Here is a 20168-nt window from a genome sequence, read left to right as displayed (position 1 = left end):
AAGTCTGACAGGCAGACAAAGATGCGTCCGCCTATGTATTACCGCCTTGTGGACACAGGAGGGAGTTACAATTTATATTTTTATGGGCTTTTTGGGCCTTTATTTCAGATAGGACAGTGAAGGTGCGACAGGAAATGAGTGTGGAGAGAGATGGGGTAGGGTTGGGAAATGACCCCGTCCGGACTCGAACCGGGGTCCCCATGGGCATGCAAGCCCAAGTGTGGGGGGCTTAGCGCGCTGTGCCACAGTGCCCCCGGGAGTTACAATTTAAAGAAAGCATTTCAGACGGACAGACAGACAGACGGACGGACGGACATACCCTCTTATAGAGATGCTAGGACGCATCTAAAAAAGGACATGTTTCGGCCCGATATGGCCTTATTAAACTCCTGTACTCGTTCCTCACAATGCATCACATATTCTTTTCTTTTTTTCTTTTGGACTGACTGTTAAGTGAATGCCTGTACATATCTGAACATATCTGTATGTGATATGAACATAAAATGAACATAAAAATACAGTGTAATGTGAGTTGTGTAATGTGTATTTTGTTGTATATTCAACTGTACATCTTACTTTCCTTCAGGATCGATAAAGTAAGGTAGGTATCTCTAATCTTCACTCATCTACACAAATACTCCCCTGTCTCTAAACAGCATCTGATTGAGCGTTTAGAAAGGTCACATATTACCTTAATGTGCTCAAAGCGAGCGCTGATTTTTACTCAGCAGGTACTAATATGCATAGCAAGACACAAGTTTACTAAAGAGACCCTCACATCTCTAGGAACGCTACCTAACAAGCTATTTACAACATCAAAGAGGCTGGCTAAATTAAGCCCTGGTGAGAAATACATGTAAGACATGACACATATTTTTTTTTTTTTTTACTGGCGTGTTCTGTGCAACAAGTCCAGTGGGAGAAATCGCTTTTAAACTGCTGCCAATGTGTATCAAAATGGCTGCCAAATGTGTCTTAACTTGAATATTTTAGTAGCACACTACAAATGCAAAATGAGCTCTCAAGTGAATATTTTCTATGAGCTTCATCATCTCATCTACTATAACTCTAATGAACAGACGCACTCGTTTACTCTGCTGGTGCCCTGCTGGTTTAGTTCCTTCATCAATTTGAGCTCATAAAATGTTTCATAATGACACTGATATTAGGAAACACAGTTGATGCAAGACAGTTGAAGGCTTGTGTACTGGGTGAATGTGAGCCATACATTGTGAGGCAATTCTGAGTGTTCGGAGGAGTAGAAAAGCATTTAGTTTGTGTTTAAGTTATGCATTTAGCATTTACATTTTTTTTATAGTATACCATCACTTTAGGCAACATGTTCACAGAGCTTATACTAGGGTGACAATATTTCGGGATGTGAAAACCAGGACACTTTACTGTGATGGGCGGGGAAATAGCCTAGATAGAGGCCTATTCATTTTATGGTTACCTTACATACTGGACACCCTCAATTCATTAGCTTTATAATCCAGTGCCACATATTCCAAGTAACCTACTTTTTCTGTACAATTCAACCAGGTGGTTCAATGGAATGTTAAAGTAAACCATATTTCAGCATGTGAACACTATCACACCTTACTGTGATGTGCAGGGGAATAACCTATAGGCCTATTCATTTTATGGACCTTTGTCTAGTTAATGTTACCTTACATACAGTGATGGACAACCTCAATTCATAAGTTTACAGTCCAGTGCCACATATTTCAAGTTTTTTTCTCTCCCAATGTAGAATAGTTCCAATTCATAGATTGTAGAATGGTCCCAATTCAACTAGGTAGTTCTACAGAATATTCAGGTAAACCCAGGTCATTTGGAATATTCTATGTGGCACTGGACTATAATGAATCCAGGTTGCTCATCACTAAAATGTAACATTGAGATATGTTCATGGAGTTAATCTTGATGTGAATCAACATATGCCTCTTCCAAGAAGTTTTTGGGACTGGGCTGCTGCATTGACTCGATTCACTTTGTCCCGGTCAATATTGGGGAATTTCCCCAGTAACTCACCGATGATGAATATTTGCATTTTGACACAGAAGTGGTCAAATGTTTTTCTTTCTACTAGTTCCTTGATTAAAAGAGACGGGACACATCCTCATGGATGCGCTTCAAGTACGCCCATACCATCCGGTTATAGTTTGTGTTTACGTCACCATACTAAAATTCTTGCGTTGTTGCTTATCAGGTGCGTAATTGTATGCATTTGAGAAAGGGTACGTGGATTTGGCAGAAGTGAGAAGCAACAGGCTAGAACTACGGAAAATGAAAGGGTTGAAGGGTGTTCCGGGACTTTAACCCATTGTGTCCTGGAGTGACATATACGCTGCATTCAGGTTCTTGAGATTTGAGCTGTTTTATAAACAATGTGGCTATGTTAGAGCTGAGTGAACACATTCTATTGCAAACTGGGGGTTCTAGCTTTTAAATGCAACTTATTCCATGTTTTTATGTGCTTCGGAGACTTTAATTAGGTTTTAATAGGGAGAGAGCACCTTTTCCCAAAAAGGGCTAAGGCTAAAATGGGCAGGGTTGCCAGATGCGTCTGATGATTTCCAGCCCAAAAAATGCTCAAAACCTGCCAAGAAGCACAAAATCCCGCCCAATTCTATTGATTTCTATGGCAAAAATTGGTCTGGTTTTTCTGCTAAATGCCATTTTTACCCGCACACGGCCATCCTAAGCAGCCCAACTGGGCGGGAAACAGCCCAATCTGGCAACACTGAAAATGGGTTAAAACAATGTTGGTGACATTGGAATTTAGTTTAAATGCAAGCTCCAGTAAAGCAGTGTGTTATGTTTTACCCTAAAGGGATTTTAATGTTCCATGACATTTCCACCATTTCATGAAAATACCCCAGGACAGGTCGTAAAATCAGGACATGTCCTGGAAAATACGAACATTTGTTCACCCTAAAAATATAACATTACATACAAGCTCTTGTATCTTGTATCTCTTTGTATCTCTCTGTATGTAACAGAGCTTGAAAGTCCCGCCCCTTAGTTCCGCATTTCACGGGACCTAAGCTGACCATCTAACAACATGGTAGCGAGTTAATGTCTTCTGATTACGGTCATTATATGCGCTGGGCTACAAATATGCTGTTTAAGAGGCTAGATATAGATTATTCGTGCAGAAGTATTTTGTTCTGAGGCTGTCTGCTTGAAAAATGTGAAGAAACACACCCTTATAAATCGTTTGGAGTTTCGTACGAAAAATTAAACAAAAATATCAGAAATAACATATGTGGAGCTCGTGGCACAATTCGAAGGGGATCGAAATATCATTTTAATACCGTGATTGGATTACATGCTACGATTTTCGGCTGAAAACGCTGTTGAGGTCCCATGAAATCGGGGAAGTGACGTCACTTTCAAGCTCTACTGTATGTTGGCAAGGAGCCATGTGTTGTGCACCACACCTGTTGGGACTGAATGAAGCATTGCTCAAACCATGGCTGGACTGGTCATCTGGTATAGGCCTATAGATTATTATCCTGGTGGGCTGACAGTCCTCAGGTGCCAATGCTTTTAGGTTCTCTTAATCAGTCGAATTTCGTTCGACGTCTCTCTATGGGAGGTCCTCATCGTATGAGACATCCACCGAAGCACCTTTATAGACCAGTAGCCGCTCTCCAAGAGGGTATAAAAACGGGGGTCGTTCATTCATCTGGCCATCTTTCATATTCGTATCAGCTTAACTGTCCACTTGTAACGAGCCTTCCCCAACTTCCCCAACTATCGCTGTGTCAGTAGATAAGGTAAGAGTGGTTATCAAGCCTTCCACGGTCTTGTCTACCTGTTTGCCTTGTTGAATGATATTCAACTGATAAAGAGAACAATAGGACATGTATAAGTCCCCGGTTCTCTGAAGGAGAATGAGAAAGACGTCTCTCTTCCGTTCCCTTCTCGTTCATAAGCTCAGAAGATTGGTTGTGTAAAAATGGCCAGACGCATGCGCTTTTATACCCTCTCGGAGAGCAGCTACGGGTCCTTGCAGCTATTCGCCTTCAGCTGTGATTATAGCTTCGGTGGATGTCTCATATGATGAGGACCTCCCATAGAGAGACGTCTCTCTCATTCTCCTTCATATATAGGAGTTGTTAGTGCTGTATTTCCAGAATTCATGCTGGTTTTTCACGAGTACTTACCTGTACCACCACCACCAAATTCTAAGTACTGGTAAAATTGCATTATTCTCCACTGTCCGCCATTCTGAATTTCTAAAAACAAAATTATCTGCAAAACTTACTGTACTTTGGTCATACTAGTAATTATTAGTTCCATATTTATTAACTGTTCATGAAAAGATCAAATCTGGCAGTAGATAGCACAGCTTCAATGAGCAGCATAGTTGCAATACCTACTCTGGCCACCATCCAGTGAACCTCTACCTGTGGACTGTGTGAGGAGCTGGTCTATGTCAAAAATGCCTAGGCTATTTGTCACACCTAGTCCAGCCCTGGCTCAAACTGTTTCTTTTGAAAAGGGAGGAACTCATTTATGCTTGTCCTTGAATATGTAGCAAACAACAATAACTTGCCATGCCATGTTCAGCCTAATGTTATGTTTCTTCATACCGCCACCTACATTGTGTGCATCATCTCTGTCACCAATTGATGGTAGAATTAAGCCCATTAAAGATGTCGTCGATCTGACTTGAGCCTTTCGTTCCACTACAATAGGATGACCAACGTCCGTATTTCCCAGGACATGTCCTGATTTTACGACCTGTCCTGGGTGCAAGAATTTTAGTACAGTATGGTGACGTAAACATATAACCGCATGGCATGGGCGTACTTGGAGTGCATCCCATGAGGATGTGTCCTGTATCTTTTTATCAAGGAACTAGCAGAAAGAAAAACATTTGAGCACTTCTGTGTCAAAATGTAAATATTCATCATTGGTGAGTTACTGGGGAAATTCCCCAATATTGACAGAAAAACATTCGAGCACTTCTGTGTCCAAATGCAAATGTTCATCATAGAGGAAAGGCAATCAGAATAGAATTCATGTAACCTCCAGAAACCTTTGCATGTGTCACTCAATGACTCAGCAAGTCAGCTCCTTAAAAAGAGATATTTTCCTTCATAAATCTTTAATATATTACTTTCCAAATGTTAAAACTCATAAAATGACGTAAATAAAAACACATTATTTCAGTATTAAGTGAAATTATGTTTGATAAAACAGCAAAATGTCTACAATATGGCCCATAGACATGTACACATATACTGTAGACATGAAAGCTGCCAAAAAGGTTGTTTAGCCTACACTTATTTGCAAACATTCAAAATGCATTTTAGCATTAAACATGCCTAAAAGTGCAAATGTGAGTATAAATGATTAATATGGCAAAAGAAGTGTAATGAATTCATGTAAATATAGCCTCATTCTAATCTAGTTCTAAGTAATTCCAATGGGGTTTATTGCTGTGAATGGTCAACTATATCGTTCCATTACTGCATGTTTTTTAAAAGGATTTTTTGGGGCCGTTTGGCCTTCATTATTACAGGACAGTATGAGAGTGGACAGGAAATGGTTGGGAGAGAGAGATGGGGCAGGGTCGGGAAATGACCCTGGCCGGACTCGTGGGACACGTCTTCTGACCAAGACACGGAGGCGTGAACATATTACACCTGTACTCGCTGCCCTCCACTGGCTCCCCGTACGATACAGGATACATTTTAAGATTCTTTTATTTGTTTTTAAAGCCCTACACGGTCTGGCACCCCCCTACCTAGCTGATCTTTTAACTTTACAGAGCCACTCCAGGGCCAACAGGTCAGCCGACCAAATTAGCTATTTTCCAGACTTAAAAGTAGAGGGGACCGAGCCTTTGCAGTTGTTGGCCCAAAACTGTTGAACGAGCTCCCTATTCACATCCGCCTAGCGCCCTCCTTAGCTGTTTTTAAAGTAGAGCTTAAGACCCATTTTTGTGCCCAAGTTTTTATTTCCCCTTGATATATTCTTGTCTTTTAAATCTCATCTGGGCCCTATTGACTTACTGATTTGTTTATTTATTTATTGTTTTAACCCACCTTCTTTTTTTAACCCTCTTATTTATTGACACTCTTGTGTGATTTTCATTCATTTATATAGGTCTATTTGTTCTTATTGATACTGACTTCAGTATATTTTTCAGTCTTATCGTATCCACTAATGCCTGTGTTTTTTGTGTGTTTTATGGATGTCTCCACGTCTTTTGTCAATTGTTGCTTTATGTTGTTTCAAGTCTTTTTTTACTTAGGCCCTTCTGTTAGCACTTTGGTCAGCTGCTTTTGTTGTATTAAAAGTGCATTACAAATAAACTTTGACTTGACTTGACTTGACTATTCTACAATCTATGATTGGGAGAGAAAAAACTTGGAATATGTGGCACTGGACTGTAACCTTATGAATCAAGGTTGTCCATCACTGTATGTAAAGTAACATTAATTAGACAAAGGTCCATAAAATGAATAGGCCCATAGGTTATTCCCCTGCACATCACAGTAAGGTGTGATAGTGTTCACATGCTGAAATATAGTCACCCCACTAAAAGGGAGTGGTCAATGCAGTATCTAGTGTGCATGTCTAGGTACCGGTCAATGGCACATCCCTCTTCTGGTTGTTCAACACATAAGCAGGTGTAATACACCGAAATCCAACACTAGTATCTGATCCCCGATCAAGTCAAGTCAAGTCAAGTCCTCGATGAGATGTCTGTGAAGATGGCACCACTCCTCATACTCCTTCTAGCCAGCATGCTGGCCACTGCAGGTAATAATGACAGTAATTCAAATACATTTAATTTGTGCTCTCCACCTCTTTGTAACCGGATGCAAAGGATTTTATGCTTCTATGGTTGGTAATTTGATGTTCAACTACCTGTCTGACTTAAAACAGCGTGGATGCATTTTCTGGCTAATTTAGAACAGGTTTGTTCTCGACAATGATTAGGATGACCTAGCACCATTGTAGTAGTTATTATCATTTGTGTGACTGAAAAATTGCAAATGTTTACGTGCCAGGCCACATACACAATTAAAGAAGCCTTTTAATGGTGATGATACAGTTGACAATAGGGATGCAAATTATTGATTAATTAATTAATTGTTAGTTGATTGACCTTATTGATCAACTTACGATTAATTGATAAGCAGCATTCTCCCTAGTAATCTCAATATTTAAAAACAAAATAAAAAACAATAAAATATGAACTAAAAATTCAGATAAAATGCTACATTTTAATTCTATTTATATTCTTTAATCCAAAGGTGATTAAAATGTTCCCAAAATTCACGCACACTTTTCACATGCCCATTTCACCTGCGTCTCTCGTCAGTCAAATTGGTGATTAATTGCGATATTTTTTTCTAAAAACGATTAACGCATTAATCGATTTAAGTCGATTAGTCGATTAATTGTTGACATCCCAAGTTGCCAACTTTAAAAGCTTTGGGGTAACAATACTAGAAAATTTTATTTGGCCAGCTTATCACTATAACACTTTTACCAGAAGAATCTGGAACCCCAGTGGGCACATTTTCTCAACTATTTTAGCTCAAAATTAGCAGCCGATCAGCTCCTTGACCAGCAATGTTGCTCAAAAAGTTGCCCTGTATATCATTCATGATCTTAATGGTTAGGGAGTTGGTCTTTTGATCAGAGGGTTACAGCTTTGAATCCTACAAGTATAGGAAGAATGAGGGTGGTTCCCCCCTTATCTACAGGTACACAGTAAAAATACAAGTGTTATTTTAACTATTAAAGACTTGAAATTAACTAAATTTCAGATAACTTTTGGTCCCACTCAAAAATAGTGTTAAATTTACTCTTTGGTTCGTGCAACATTTTCAAAGTGAAGTATAGTATTTTATACAGTATAGTATGCCTATAGTAGGCCTATTTTTATTAGCCTGGCCGCGCCAAAAACCCCTACAGCAAAGCTGTGCCGGGAGCAAATTCATTTTGCGGCCACTAGGGGCGTCTAGATTTCTAGGCTACTTATTTTTATAGTATCTAGTCAGTATTTTGTAAATATCAGCACTGAAATGTGAAGATAGTATTGAACCTTGGTGAACCTTGAGCAGAGTGGGTGGGTGGGTAATTGTCTTGCTTTAGAGTTGAAATTACGCTGACCATCAGCAACATTTTACCTGACTTTTGACACCAGTGTTAGAATAATTTGACTCTCCCCAGTGTTGTAATTACTCCAGTTTTCTAAGTTTACTGGAATTTTTACACCATTTTTACTATGTATGGATGAGGATAAAGCACTTAACCTAACATTACTCCAGAGACCGTAATGAATACCTTGTCGTATTGGTTACTGAAGTTGTTTTGTATTAAACATTTTCCCTAAATGTACATAATGCAGGCCTATCAAATAATGATGAGAATTTGTCATTATTGTTGTTGTTGCGCTTCACAGGACCTGTTTGATATTTTTAAAATGTGTGTGTGTGTCTTGTTGTGTAGGACCAGAAGAATCACCTCTCTGCTTCCTATCTGAATGATGTATTCTGTTTCAGATGCCCTGCAGTGTTATTCCTGCACACCGTGTCCTACTCCTGAAGTGACCAATTGTTCTGCGGCTTATGATTCCTGTCTGAAAACAGGTGAGTTAGCAGAACTATAAAAAGGAATATTCATTTAATGTGTACACATGAGTGGTCCATCATGGCAGTGATGTCATCTTGTCAGTGTTGTCGCTGCACTGTAAAATGTGTGGTGACGGTATAACTCTTAAAGAGTTGAAATTAATCTATGGTCAGTATAACATTGTCAGAGTCAAATTTACTCGCGTGAATAGATATCATCTTGCTGTAGACTTGCAATTACACTGGCTATCTGCAGAATTTTACCCTGACTATTGACTCCCCTGTGTGGAGAGTCAAATCACACCAACAGCCTGTTGGTGTGATTAGACTCTCCACACTGTTATAAACACTCTATTTGGAGTTCTAATTTTGACAACCCAATGTTTAACTGTGTGTTTTCCTGATACCACCGAATTCACTACAGCCTTGCATTGGTGCATCTCTTTGTGCTCTCAGTGCATGAGCCGACAGGTATTGTGGCTAAGTCTTGTGGCCTGAAAGCTGCGTGTGCTGTTGATATACCTGATATGAAGTCCTACTGCTGTGAGGGGGATCTGTGTAACGGCGCTGAGGCGATTGGGAAGAACCTCCTGCTCCTGCTGGTGCCCCTGGCCTCCATCTTTGTGCTGTCCTAAGCTAACACCTACTCCATCAGCTCCTTGCAGGATCAGAGAGGTTTATTTTCTTTGTTTGAATGTGGAAGTGTGGTAATATTGCCGGCATTTAATCCTTTTGGAGTAAAACTTTTCATCCATTTGTTGTTTGATTAAAAAAAAAATGATTTTGTTATGCCTCACACCTCAACCAGAGAGTGGGGCACTGACTTTCAATTCCTGCCACATTAAAAAAAACTAACCTTGCTCATCTTCACTAAACTGGTTTGGCTTGTGTACTCTCCGGTCCCCATACTATATGGTGTGCTTCTGATTATGTCTTTATTTACATGTGGATTTTCAATAAAGTTGCCTGTTACGTAAATGAGATGTAAAAACTGAAACAATGGTGTTTGTCTGTGTCAATTGTTACATTTATGGTAGCCTCAGCAGCTGAAGGCTTGTGTATTTGTGTGTATGAATGCACCTTGAGTCAACTAGTTGGGACATGGTACTATCAAAAAAATGATTCATTTGATTTAGTTTCATTTGAAAGAACCAGCGGTCAAAAAATACAAATCCTTACCTTTAATTATAAACTTCCCATAGACATTAGACAAATATAAAAGTGAAGAAAATGACTCAATAAAATACCTAGGAGTACATCTGCCTAAGAACTTGGACACATTGGTCAGGCTAAACTATCAGCCACTGACCTCCAAAATAAAGAGGACATGGCAGGTTATTCCTTTTTTAACCTTTGGCTCAAGGGTTGACTCTGTTAAAATGAATATCCTGCCAAGGTTATTGTAGGCCTACCTCTATCAAACTTTACCTTTGGAGGTTGCAAAACAACATTTTTCGGAGTGGGATAAGCAAATATATAGGTATATTTGGAATGGTCAAAGGCCAAGGATTAAATATAAAACTTTACAGCTCCAGAAAGAACATGGGGCTCCCTTGCCTACTGGAATACTATTGCGCTGCTCAGCTATGCCCCATCATATGCTGGTGCAACCCTGGATACTCTGCTAGGTGGAAGGACCTACAATTAGCTATGTGTATCCCACTCCAGGCAATTGTGTTGGACGAAGTACTAACCAAATACCTTCTGGACAGGCCGAATCCCTTTATCAATCTGTCCTTTAAACATGGTTGGTTCTAACATACACTTTTGTGCAAATTAAGACACATAATCAGTGTTGACACCTGGGTTTGCTGGGTGTTTCGGGTCTCACAACAGACACCCTCGCACAGGAGGCCCAGCCAGGGTGATCAAGCTTATAAATGCTTGTATATTGCTTATAAATCTGAAAGTATTACTAAGACAATGTCTTAAGATTTACAATTAGTATTCCTTTCACATTTGACTTTCTTTATGTTTGTATTATTTGTTCACAAATGATCTAGATCTGCATCCTAGGGATGCAAAACTAATACCAATCCTCTTAGCTGCATGTAAAAAGGCCTTTGCCCGTAAATGGCTAAAGCCCCAACCACCATTCTCTAACTCACCGATGATGAAATGTGCATTCCGACACAGAAGTGCTTGAATGTTTTTCTGTCAACTAGTTCCTTGATAAATAGAGACGGGACACATCCTCATGGATGCGCTCCAAGTGCGCGCATGCGGCTATAGTTTGTGTTTACATACTAAAATTCTTGCATTTTTGCTTATCAGGTGCGTAGTATATACATTCGAGCAAGTGAGAAACACAACAGGCTAGAACTACGGAAAATGAAAGCGTTGAATTTGTGTTCCCTGGCCTTTAAAAAATGTTGATGACATTCAAATGTATTTTAAATGCGAGCCCCAGTAAAGCCAAGTGTTACTATATGTTACCTAAAGGGATTTTACGTAATGTTTCAGAGACATCAAAACCCAGACATTTCCATCATTTCATGAAAATATCCCAGGAAGCCCCGGACAGGTCATGATATCAGGACATGTCCTGGGAAATATGGACGTCTGGTCGCCCTATTGTAGTGAAACGAATAGCTCAAGTCAGATTATTGTCGCCACGTTTAGTGGGCCCAATGCTACCATCAATTGGTGACAAGATGATACATACAAAGTAGGTGGTGGTACGATACAATACAGAATTAGCTTGCCACACAGCATGGAGCTTTCACCAGAGGCCTTGTTTGCCCTTACAAGTCACCCCAACGTTCCACCACCCACCCCCTGCAACCCTGATCTGCTCCCCTGCCGAGTGAAGGTCATGTCGGGGGGCCCACCTCTGGCGAGTCCCAGGCTCTGCAGGCCCCGGTCCTCCTCCTCCTCTGGGGGGTTCTGGGCACTGCTCTTGAGGTAGCGTCCGTGGTGGAGGGAGGGCGGAGCGGGGAGCGAGTTCGTCCGCCATGGCGCCACGACTCTGTGTGGCTCGTCCTCCAAGGCGTTCCCTTCAGGCATATCTGTGTGACAGAGAACACTGACGTCGGACCAAGATTGCTGTGTGTGTGTGTGTGTGTGTGTGTGTGTGTGTGTGTGTGTGTGTGTGTGTGTGTGTGTGTGTGTGTGTGTGTGTGTGTGTGTGTGTGTGTATGAGAGAGAGAGACAGACAGAACAGACAGACAGAGTGTGTGTGTGTGCGTGTGTATGAGTATAGGTGGTAGGTTTACAATATTTCACAGATACACACAGGCACCCACTGACACACATACTATATGCACAATCACACACACACGCACACACACACACACACACAATCATAGTTTTGCGATAATTATCACGACACCTTGATTTCCAGTGGGCTTTGGATAAACTTTAAAACTGCTAAGTGCGCAATAGCCAAGAGACATGGCATTTTTGACGTTTCTCAAAACAGCTTAGTACAATCAATCAATCAGCTCAACCCCCCTCCTGTATTTATCTCTCCGGGTCGTTTCATATTTGCATCAGCTGCACAATCGGGGTCAAAATGAGAAGCAGCTTCTATTATCACCGCGTCACACAGACAATAAGCAGCATCGCCAGGCAGCCTCATTTGTATACCCCGAGCAAACACACAACACAACGCACACGGGGAGAAATGTAAAGAAGAGTTCAAACATCCCCTCCGGCGAGTGGCCCCCTCTCTTCTCTCTGTTCTCGCTCTTTCTCTCTCTCTCTCTCTCTCTCTCTCTCTGTCTCTCTCTCTCTCTCTCTCTCATAAGAGGCGACCTAGCCGTCGCTATATCCCCATTCATATTTCATGGCGGCACGCTTTTATTGTGATTAGTCATGTAAATAAAATGAGATTTCTTTATTCTTTTCTCTTGGTAATTTACATTTATATTGAATTAGCGTCTGGGATGGGAGAGGAGAGGAGAGGAGAGGCACGGACGGGAATGGGGGAGAGTGTGTGTGTGTGTGTGGGGGGGGTGATTATGGCGGCAAGATTACGGGCAGATTTCATCGCCATTGTGCCGGGTAATTAAAGAGAAGGGTGGTGGTGGGGGTGGGGGTGGGTGGGGGGGGGGGGGGGGGGGCAGAAGAAAGGAGACAGATGCTCCCGTGCTGAAACCTGTTTTCATTATCAGAAGAGGGCCACCATTACCAACCATACACTCAACACACACACACACACACACACACACACACACACACACACGTACATGTAAATACAAAAATAAACACCACACCCAAACACACGAACACACACATATGCACTCACACACGCACGCACACACACACACCATTTCTCTTCAGCATCTAATCCCTCTTGACCAGCCCCCCACCCACCCCCATCTCCTCCTCCTCCTCCCATCTTGTCTTCCGCACACAGTGGGTCATTATTGCACAAATTCACAAGTCTAGCCAAACCAATATACGTATCAACATCAACATCAACAAATAATGATATTTGACAATCACCATAAGATTCATCTAAGCTGTCCACAAGTCAGTGTACATTGATAGGTTATGGTCATTATGATGCCTAACAGAGGGTGTGCTTAGATCCGCTTAAAGGAATAGCCTACTGATTTTGTTGCCAACATGATCTCTATTCTCCCTTCATTATTCTTTCAGAAGTCATCATTTGTATGCTGAAGCCTCCACTTGGCAATACAGACAAAAAGGCCTAAAATATTAAAACATCTCAGACTTTTCATTTTAAACTGTTCACATGAATGACTGACCACCAGCAGGCGATCTGGACCCTGCGTTTTGTCTACACAGTGGACATACAGTGAACACGTTTCAATTTTTCACATTTCTTCTTTCAACTTCAACACTCAAAGAAATGCCATACATAGTCCAACTATACTTGTTGACATACAGTGTGATGCATTTTTACTTATTTCTGTATATACCGTAACATTTGTGGAAAAAATAGAATATGTATTTATTCAAATATTTGTCGTATGCATGTTGTTTTGCTGTGTGTATGCAGCAAATATTTGTACTGTTTGCGTGTGTGTGCGTGCGTGTGTGTGTAGGTGCCAACATCTGTGGGCATGTGCATGTGTATGTCATGCATGTTGTGTTGCTGTGTGTATGCACCACAGGACAGTAGCCTTAGCGTTGCAGATCTGGCTGTACACCCCATGACCGCATGACAGCACAGGACAGGGGCAGGACGTCCCCTCCCCTCCCCGGCCCTCCACTAATGATGTCATCAGACACACGGCACAGCACAGCACAGCAGCCAGCTCAATTTGCTCTCTCTCTCTCTCACACACACACGACTCGCACACGAACACGCGCACACACACCACACACATACCTTGTCTCCCCTTCCATCTCTCTCTTTCTCTCTCTATCTCTCTCTCTCTCACACACACACACACACAAGACTCGCACACACACACACACACACACACACACACACTCTCCTTACATCTCTCTCTCTCTCTCTCTCTCTCTCCAACCATGCCCTATACAGTCTGTCACCTACGCCACTGTCACTCCTTCCTCCGCTCCCCTACTCGGTGGCTGGATGCGAAGATGAGACAGAGGCTACAATCAGGGATCGGAACTGTTGATTGAGGAGGGACGGAGGGGGGACGGAGGATGGAGGATGGGGGGGAAATGGGTGATGGAGGAGGGGATGAAGGAAAAAAAACTGTCAAGAGAGAGGGGGATGAGATTGTGGTGGTGATGAGAGTGGGGGAGAGAAAGATAAATAGACAAAAAAGATAAAAGATGGAGAAAGACGAGGACACAGAGGAGAGAAAATAAGCAAGATAGAGCCAGAGAAAGAGAGAAACAGAGAGAGAGAGAGCGAGTGGAAGAGAGGAAAAAAACGCAAGGAAGAAAGAGAGGTAGAGTGAGAGAGAAAGCCGTAATGAGGCTCGTCAAACAGAGACAAAGGCAACCTGGCAAGACTCAATTTACCTGGTGGGATGAGGTCTTATTACCAGGGGGTCGACCAGTGTGACCCTCTACAGTCACAGTCCATTACTGCAGGCACACGGACACCCATGCATTGCCCAAGCATCTTCCCTCTCTCTCTCTCTCTCTGTTTGTGTGTGTTTTGGGGTGTGTGTGATTGGGAAAGGGAGAGAGAGAGAGAGAGAGAGAGAGAGAGAGAGAGAGAGAGAGAGAGAGAGAGAGAGAGAGAGAGAGAAAATAAGAGAGCCAGAGAGAGTGGAAGAGAGAGAGAGAGAGATGGTGAAAGAGAGAGAGAGAGAGAGAGAGAGAGAGAGAGAGAGAGAGAGAGAGAGAGAGAACGTGAGAAAGAGAAAGAGAAAGAGTGTGTGTATGAAAGAGAATGAAAGAAAGAGAAAGCACAACCTCTCTCACGAAAGTATCCAAACCCATCACAGTGTGTAAATCCCCGTCAGGGAATTGGAAACAGAAAATGAGTGGCGCTCTAGTCTTAAGTGTCCTCCCAAACCAACATTCAAGAGGGAGGCATGTCCTTCCTCCACAGCCCTGAATAACAAGCAGTGGCTGCTCAACCGTGAAAGGCGGCACTGGCAGTCAAATCAGATTTTATTTTTTTAAACATTTTAAGAAATGCATAAAAATATAAAAATGGAAAGCGCATCCTGAAAAGCTCCCTGTCTTGTCTCTTGATAGCAGTCTCTACGGAGTGATGGGTGGCTGGATTGATGGACAACACAAGTAGTTGAATTAGACTTTTTACATTTTGAGACATTCGCAAACATCTCTCTCTGCCCCTCGCTGGCTATGCCTACAAAGGGATGGATAGTGATGGTGTTCAAATTAGAGGGTTTTACATTAAAAAAAATATGGAGTAGCCCCTTAATGCGCGCCGTACCTCCAGTGGCACGCTGTAATAGTCATTGAAATGCAACTACCATAGCACTACAATACTATGACACAACACAGGCCCTTTAGTAATGCACCACGACTTGGTCATTGCCATACTGGTAACAACAAATGTATAAAGCCGCATCTTAAGGGGTTAAAATAAAATTGTGAGAGATGGAAGAGGCACACTAAAACTGCTCTGTCTCTACAGATGGATGGATGGATGGATGGAGGCCTGCCAACAGGGTGGGAGACAAATGGGTAATTTGTCATGGGCCCAGGGAGAAGAGGGGGCAGAATTATCGTATGCATTAAATGGGGAGTCTCTTACATGTGATTTTACCCTGGGCCCGGCTAAAGATACCAGTGGCCCTGGATGGCTGGCTGGCTGTATGGATGGATGACTGAATGGATAACTGGATGGATGGATGGATGGATGAATGAATGGCTAGATGGATGGATGGATGGATGGATGGATGGATGGATGAATGAATGGATGGATGCTTCCCACGTCCGTTTCCACTGCTGCCTTTTACCTGATCAATATTTGTTTCTATTATATGGTTACCTGGGAGATAAGTCTGTCAAAAGCGAGAAAAGGGGAGATGGAGATGGAGAGAGAGAGAAAGAAGAAAAAGAGAAAAAAGGGGGTGAAAGAGCAAACCAACAGAGCCGCATAATCCATTATCATTTAATTACTTTAAACAAAAAGCGGCAAAAAAATCAAAGGCCAATAATGATAATGAGATCTTTTAATACTAATAAAGAGAAGAGAGCTGCTTTTATATGCCTCAGATCAAAGCTGCGCTTTTAATTTGAAGTACAAAACACGGGGCCTTGTCGCAGGCTCATTCGGCATGCATGGATTTGCAGCCCTTTTGTGCGCGGTGTGGTTTTGTTTATTCGGGGGTCTTGCTGAAAGTGAGTGAGGCGGCCAGGCTACTGAATGGGCTCTATATTTAGACTAGATTGGGAAGAGGTTGGTGGCCAAGAAGGGACACACTACATGTGTGTGAGCCACACACACTCTCTCTCTCTCTGACACACACACACACACACACACACACACACACACACACACACACACACACACACACACACACACACACACACACACACACACACTTCCATGCATGCAAACATATGCACACTAACACATGTATAAACCCAAGTTTGCAATATCTCTCTCTCACACACGCACGTGCACGCACGCACGCATGCAGGCCCGCGCACACACACGATTAACATGGCGGACACTGAATCCTGGTGATGGTCACCGTTATTCCTTACAAACTGGACTAGATGAGACATAGGTGCGCTCCTCCATTTCATTTTTTTATATCTAAAATGGAGCCGGAAATCCACCCACCAAGTTCCTTTCATGACTGATTCATCTAGAAAGATGACGGAAAACATACAGTATCTGGACCCGAATCATTTAATTCGCTCCCCAGAAAAGACTTCATCCCATCACCAGTTTTGAACAGCCTACCTACTGTATTACATTGCCGGGCCAAAAAAAGGTCACACACTGTAATACACTACATCAGGGCTGGGGAACCTTTTTCATTCGAGGGGCCACTTCAAATTCACCCGAGGGCCGTAAACGTCCTCCGAGGGCTGTACTATGAACACAAACCAGGATTTCCCCCTGAACTTTAGGCCAAAATTGAAGGCCGCCACCTTTAAAACAGACCCCATCATCTCTAGGTCGCCTGAATATAACTTAATTGTATTGCAAATGTATTTTCTCAGATTCCGCTACAAAATTTGTCATAGGCTATTTCATGTGAAGCTGCATAACATTAAAATTACATCGGGGCCGAATAAAACGGCCTCAATGGCCGCAAACAGCCCTCGACACATAGGTTCCCCACCCCTGCACTACATGTAGGGCCTACTGTGCCTATTCATGCTGACTGTAAAATTTTGCCAATATGCGACTGTATCAAGATTACGCTCATGGTGTCATCCTTAGTTATTTAGAAGCGTATGACAGGGCTGCCCAACAGGCGAAGCTACATTTTCAATTCAGCTATCTGGAACACAATGTAATTGCTTTATAAAGTAAACGTATCACCTAAGTAGCCTAGACTATCACATGTCTCTCATGAATCAAAATAACCTGCATGTGGCCTAAGCCTTACCATGCAAGCTACCCAATGTATCAGTTTTGGTGGCCTATAACCAAACCAATCTTGGTGAGAAGGCCTAAGCATGAGCTTCGATACATTACCCCTCCTTAACTTGTCGTTGTGCCCCGAGGACGCACCATTTCGAGAGGGGCTTTGCGTAGTCATTTTCACCACCGCGGGCCCCACTAGAGCAGAAAGCAGAGGCAGCATCCCCGGATAATGGAAGGGCACCGACGGTCAGTGACCCCGAGGCTGGCGCTCTGCCAGGTTACAGCGGGGATACTCACTCTTGCTACACAAATGGCGCTATTCAGCGACATTGAGGATCACCACCACCACCACCTCCACCAAAAGCCGCGTCAGCAGCTGCAGTTTAAGCAGCTTTACTCTCGCGCTCTCCTCTCCCGCCATCCATAATAACTCCATCTCCCCACGTAGTCGCGCCGTCAGCCGGTGATGCCGAGTCCTGAACCGAGATAACGGTGACTGAGGCCGCATACTAGCTTTAAGGAGCTGTTGCCGATTCCGGATGTTTTCCATTCGCGGCACCCCTATCGTCCTCATCTTTCATAAGGCAGCCAGGAGCCCCGGGCGCGGGAACCGGAGTACAGATGAGAAAGGGTGACAAGAGAGCGCCGAGCCATGCGGAAGAATATGAGAGGTGGCGGTGTTGGTGTTTTGCACAAGAGAAATGTGAAAATGGATAGTTAAATATTTGTTTCCCGTTTACCTCAGGTCCTATTTTAGGATAGTAATGAAAAGAGTCTCGCAGTGGGGTGGCCGAATGCGCTGAACCATTTAAAGTGCACCTGGTAGGCTAGGCCTAGACGTTAAAGGTCAGATGCTTTCATGGTAAAGCACTGGAGCAACACTTTCAAGCCCCCGGATCAACCATTTAAGAAGAAACAACACAGCAAGTGTAAGGAATTCAAATGTGATTAAACTATGATGGTGTGGCTGATGTGGGAGACAAGCGCGAGGAGTAGGAGACTTTTAAGCAGCGCGCGCCATTAATAATGCACACACATCATTCCTTTAATTGCCTCAGTGAGCGGGATTTAGGGCGGGAAATGTGTAGGTGGATTGCAGAGAGAAAGTGTGAGCTCGCTGTCGTCTGCTGCAAGAAGGGACAGAATTAAAAACGAGACTTCAAATGAAAGCTCCACGTTTGGATATTTTAAGGCACAACACCATCCCACACACTTCTCTCCAATAATATGCTGGAAGTGCAGTTGAGCAAACTTTAATTAGGTGGGCCGTGAAGATATAGCCTAACTTTACACAAAGTTAACTATGTACCAACAGGCTACATATTTTCCCTACATTTCACAATATTTATTTTATTCTATTTGTTTAGGGCAAAACGTGATTATGTATGGAATCCTACTCAAAAGCAAAAACTCTTCTAGTCTAAGGTCTGAAAGAAATGCTTCCATAGGATATATTTATATTCCTTCCACCATGCTGCCGTCAAAACTGGACAGGAATTCTAATGCAAACAGGTGCTTGAGGTGACATCATCGACCAGGCCTACACGGCGCAATGGAGAAACAGCACCATCTAGCCTCTATGGTGGATGATGCCCCTTTCCCACTGCATTTATTCTGGTGGATTACTAAAGTAAGGACAAGCTTCACTCTTTACCTGATAGACATACTCTGAACACTCTCCAATAAAATCAACAAATTAAACACATTTGCCAGGTTATGTCAAATTGTGTCACTGTAGGCCTACCACAAATAAAGCTCAACTGTTCTGGTTAAGGGTTAAATCTGTTGTGGGCTGTGTGATTAAAAGATATCCGACCTACCTAAAAGGTAACCAAAATATTCCTGGTTTATTGTGACACATAATGAAATAAGCAACCAGGGTATGTTTATTTCATTATGTTATAGAGATTGCCAAGTCACGTGACAAATGGGTCGGAAACGCCTTTTGCCCCAATCTTTGGCAAATCAAATTGTAGCGCTTGTTAGAGAGTGGCCTTGATCCGCCAATCCTCATCGTTTAAACAAGAAAAAACAGACCTAGGCCTATAAGTAAATTTTGTTGGGGCAATGACGTCACGTTGGTAATCTCCATTGCTGTTATTACTGTGGGGTTGCATTTACATGCTTGTGCCAGCAGATGGCAGCATTGTATAATGAACAACAGAGCCAATGGCTCTGATGAACAACCTCACTTGCACAAAAATGGCCTCTACCAGATTATCAATGTCAACACAATCTGATGGGTCTCAATCAAATCCTCTGGATTCACAAAGAAATGTCAAATGTTCACGATAGTGATCAGGACTCCATGCTGACCAGGCCAAATGAAATGGGGCAGTGTGTGTGTGTGTGTGTGTGTGTGTGATGAGACTTGTCATGATAGGCTAATCCCATTCACGTGCACACACGCACGCACGCACACAAACACACACATACTCTCTCTCTCTCTCTCACTCTCGCTCTCGCTCTCGCTCTCTCTCTCTCTCTCTCTCTCTCTCTCTCTCTCTCTCTCTCTCTCTCACACACACACAGTTGTAATCTGTTTTTTTCTCAAGGTCACACTGGATAACCCTTAAAAACTATATGTTTGCTGGTCTACAATTCCAATCATAGGGATCTGGTGAGGGTTCAGATCTCAT

At 42.6% G+C, this 20168-nt stretch overlaps 2 protein-coding genes across 3 annotated transcripts in view; one reads left to right on the top strand and one right to left on the bottom strand.

The window, feature by feature from the left end:
- The window catches only part of dnajb6b (DnaJ heat shock protein family (Hsp40) member B6b), an 82850-nt gene that overhangs the window by 3940 nt on the left and 58742 nt on the right, over nt 1-20168 (bottom strand). For both annotated transcript variants that reach the window (XM_063207087.1, XM_063207089.1), the window contains exon 9: nt 11441-11617. In XM_063207087.1, coding sequence (XP_063063157.1) covers nt 11441-11617 — 177 coding nt within the window. The remainder of the gene's footprint in view (nt 1-11440; nt 11618-20168) is intronic.
- On the top strand, nt 6390-11422 carry LOC134455792 (CD59 glycoprotein-like). Its single transcript, XM_063207091.1, has 3 exons — nt 6390-6786; nt 8541-8627; nt 9066-11422. Exons 1-3 carry the CDS (start codon nt 6726-6728, stop codon nt 9242-9244), a joined length of 327 nt encoding a protein of 108 aa, XP_063063161.1. The 5' UTR covers nt 6390-6725; the 3' UTR covers nt 9245-11422.

The sequence above is a fragment of the Engraulis encrasicolus genome, chromosome 9, assembly GCF_034702125.1.
Source record: "Engraulis encrasicolus isolate BLACKSEA-1 chromosome 9, IST_EnEncr_1.0, whole genome shotgun sequence".
Taxonomy (NCBI): Eukaryota; Metazoa; Chordata; class Actinopteri; order Clupeiformes; family Engraulidae; genus Engraulis; species Engraulis encrasicolus.
Note: the sequence above shows the minus strand (reverse complement) of the source record. Positions and strands in the feature narration are given on the sequence as shown.

Excerpts from the sequence above, each read along its gene's own strand:
- LOC134455792 (XM_063207091.1), top strand. The coding sequence starts at position 6,726 with ATGTCTGTGAAGATGGCACCACTCCTCATACTCCTTCTAGCCAGCATG. Across the intron at positions 6,787-8,540 it reads CAGCATGCTGGCCACTGCAG|ATGCCCTGCAGTGTTATTCC; the intron begins GTAATAATGACA and ends ATTCTGTTTCAG. Across the intron at positions 8,628-9,065 it reads TGATTCCTGTCTGAAAACAG|TGCATGAGCCGACAGGTATT; the intron begins GTGAGTTAGCAG and ends TTGTGCTCTCAG.